This window comes from Crocuta crocuta, unplaced genomic scaffold, assembly GCF_008692635.1.
Source record: "Crocuta crocuta isolate KB4526 unplaced genomic scaffold, BGI_CrCroc_1.0 scaffold35, whole genome shotgun sequence".
Taxonomy (NCBI): domain Eukaryota; kingdom Metazoa; phylum Chordata; class Mammalia; order Carnivora; family Hyaenidae; genus Crocuta; species Crocuta crocuta.
Window position 1 is genome coordinate 8,815,895 of NW_027530625.1, and position 1,437 is coordinate 8,817,331.

General features: G+C 57.0%; 1 protein-coding gene across 5 annotated transcripts in view; it reads right to left on the reverse strand.

The window, feature by feature from the left end:
• TSC1 (TSC complex subunit 1) overlaps positions 1-1,437 on the reverse strand; it is a 46,723-nt gene that overhangs the window by 7,523 nt on the left and 37,763 nt on the right. For all 5 annotated transcript variants that reach the window (XM_077768428.1, XM_077768431.1, XM_077768430.1 and 2 more), the window contains 2 exons: positions 772-815; positions 29-195 (listed from right to left, as the gene is read on the reverse strand). In XM_077768428.1, coding sequence (XP_077624554.1) covers positions 29-195; positions 772-815 — 211 coding nt within the window. The remainder of the gene's footprint in view (positions 1-28; positions 196-771; positions 816-1,437) is intronic.

Here is a 1,437-nt window from a genome sequence, read left to right on the forward strand (position 1 = left end):
GAAGCCCCCCCCCCACCCCCGTGCTCACCATGGCGGCGTTGTGCTCCTCCAGAGCTGCCGCCCGGGTCACCCTGCGGAGGAGCCGCCTGTTCCGGAGAGCATGCTGTTGCCTCTTAAAGCGCTCATACAATAACTGGTTGTGCAGTAAAAGCAACTGGTTACGGAGGGTGCGGATCTCATCTGAGGGAGGAGAGCCTGATTTTAAAGCAGAGGGAGGGTGGCAGAGATGCCTTTTACAGAAGGTTCGATCAAGAGCTTCCCGTGGTTAGCTAGCCCAAGAAACTCAATTCTTCAAGAAACAAATCGCCACCCCTTTTGCACACAATCACTTGGGTCTCAGCAACAGCCATTCGTTTTCCCCTTTCAAGGAACACGGGCGGGTACAAGGCGGAAGGGCTCCCGAGGCCTTTGCCCCCCAGACCCAAACCACACACGCAGTCACTCGGGCTCCCGTCCTCCCTCCCGGGTGCGCTCCGGGCAGGCGCATCTCCAGCACCACAGACCTGCCCAGGGGCTTTTCTGGGGAAGCCGGGCAGGAGGTCAGCACTTCCGGCACTACTGCCCACAGGCACGCACCACGTGCCACTTTCAAAAGTAGCAAACACTGGCTTCGCGACCCCTGATCTACTAGAGGCCGAGCAGGTAGGCCAGCTGGAGCCGTAGCCAAGGGGAGACGTGTTCCTACAGCGCAAGCCTCCTTCAGGGCCAGGACAGGCGGCAAGCGTGCGGGACCCACACGGGTTGGGTCTGGGGCTCAAGTCACAACTTTACCTCCAAAGTGGGTCCAGTCGACAGACTTGCTGGGTAAAGACAACCTAGGAAAAAAGGTTTGGGGTAAAACGAAGTTACTGAGCTCGCCTAGAAAACCTTCTCTGCACCTTTCACTGCAGCTAGGCTAGCTCCCTTCCTCGGCAAAAGCGGCAAACGGATAAGGAAGTTTCAATCCCCAGGGCCGTGGGGAGTTGAAGGCAGCGGCGTACATCAGACGGAAGGCCGGTGCCCACACCAAGCAGGACCAAGTCTCCAGGGTGGAGGGGCCCTGGCTGGGGCTGCACTGGGGCCGATCTCTGCTCGGCCCTCCAAGGCGACTGAGTGATCAAACACGCTGCCAGCGATTTTCAGCCCTCTGCACTGCACTACCCGGGCGGGCAGCCAAGGTTAAGGAGAAATAGGTAATTTACCTGAGCCTGTTACATATCTCATTCAAAAAGAGCAATCTCTTGTCAAATTCCACCTGATACTATATTGAAGACAAGTTAAAACCGAGACCTTGCTTGGCAACTGTGGAGGATTCGAACTCTGGACTGGTGATTCCCTTACCCCCTCCTAGATAACCACTGAAAAGGGTAATAAAAGAAGGGTTGGAACAATAGCTCGGACAGGATACATCTAAGAAACCCTACGTGTGAGTGCGGGCGTGGGGGGGGGGGGGGGGCG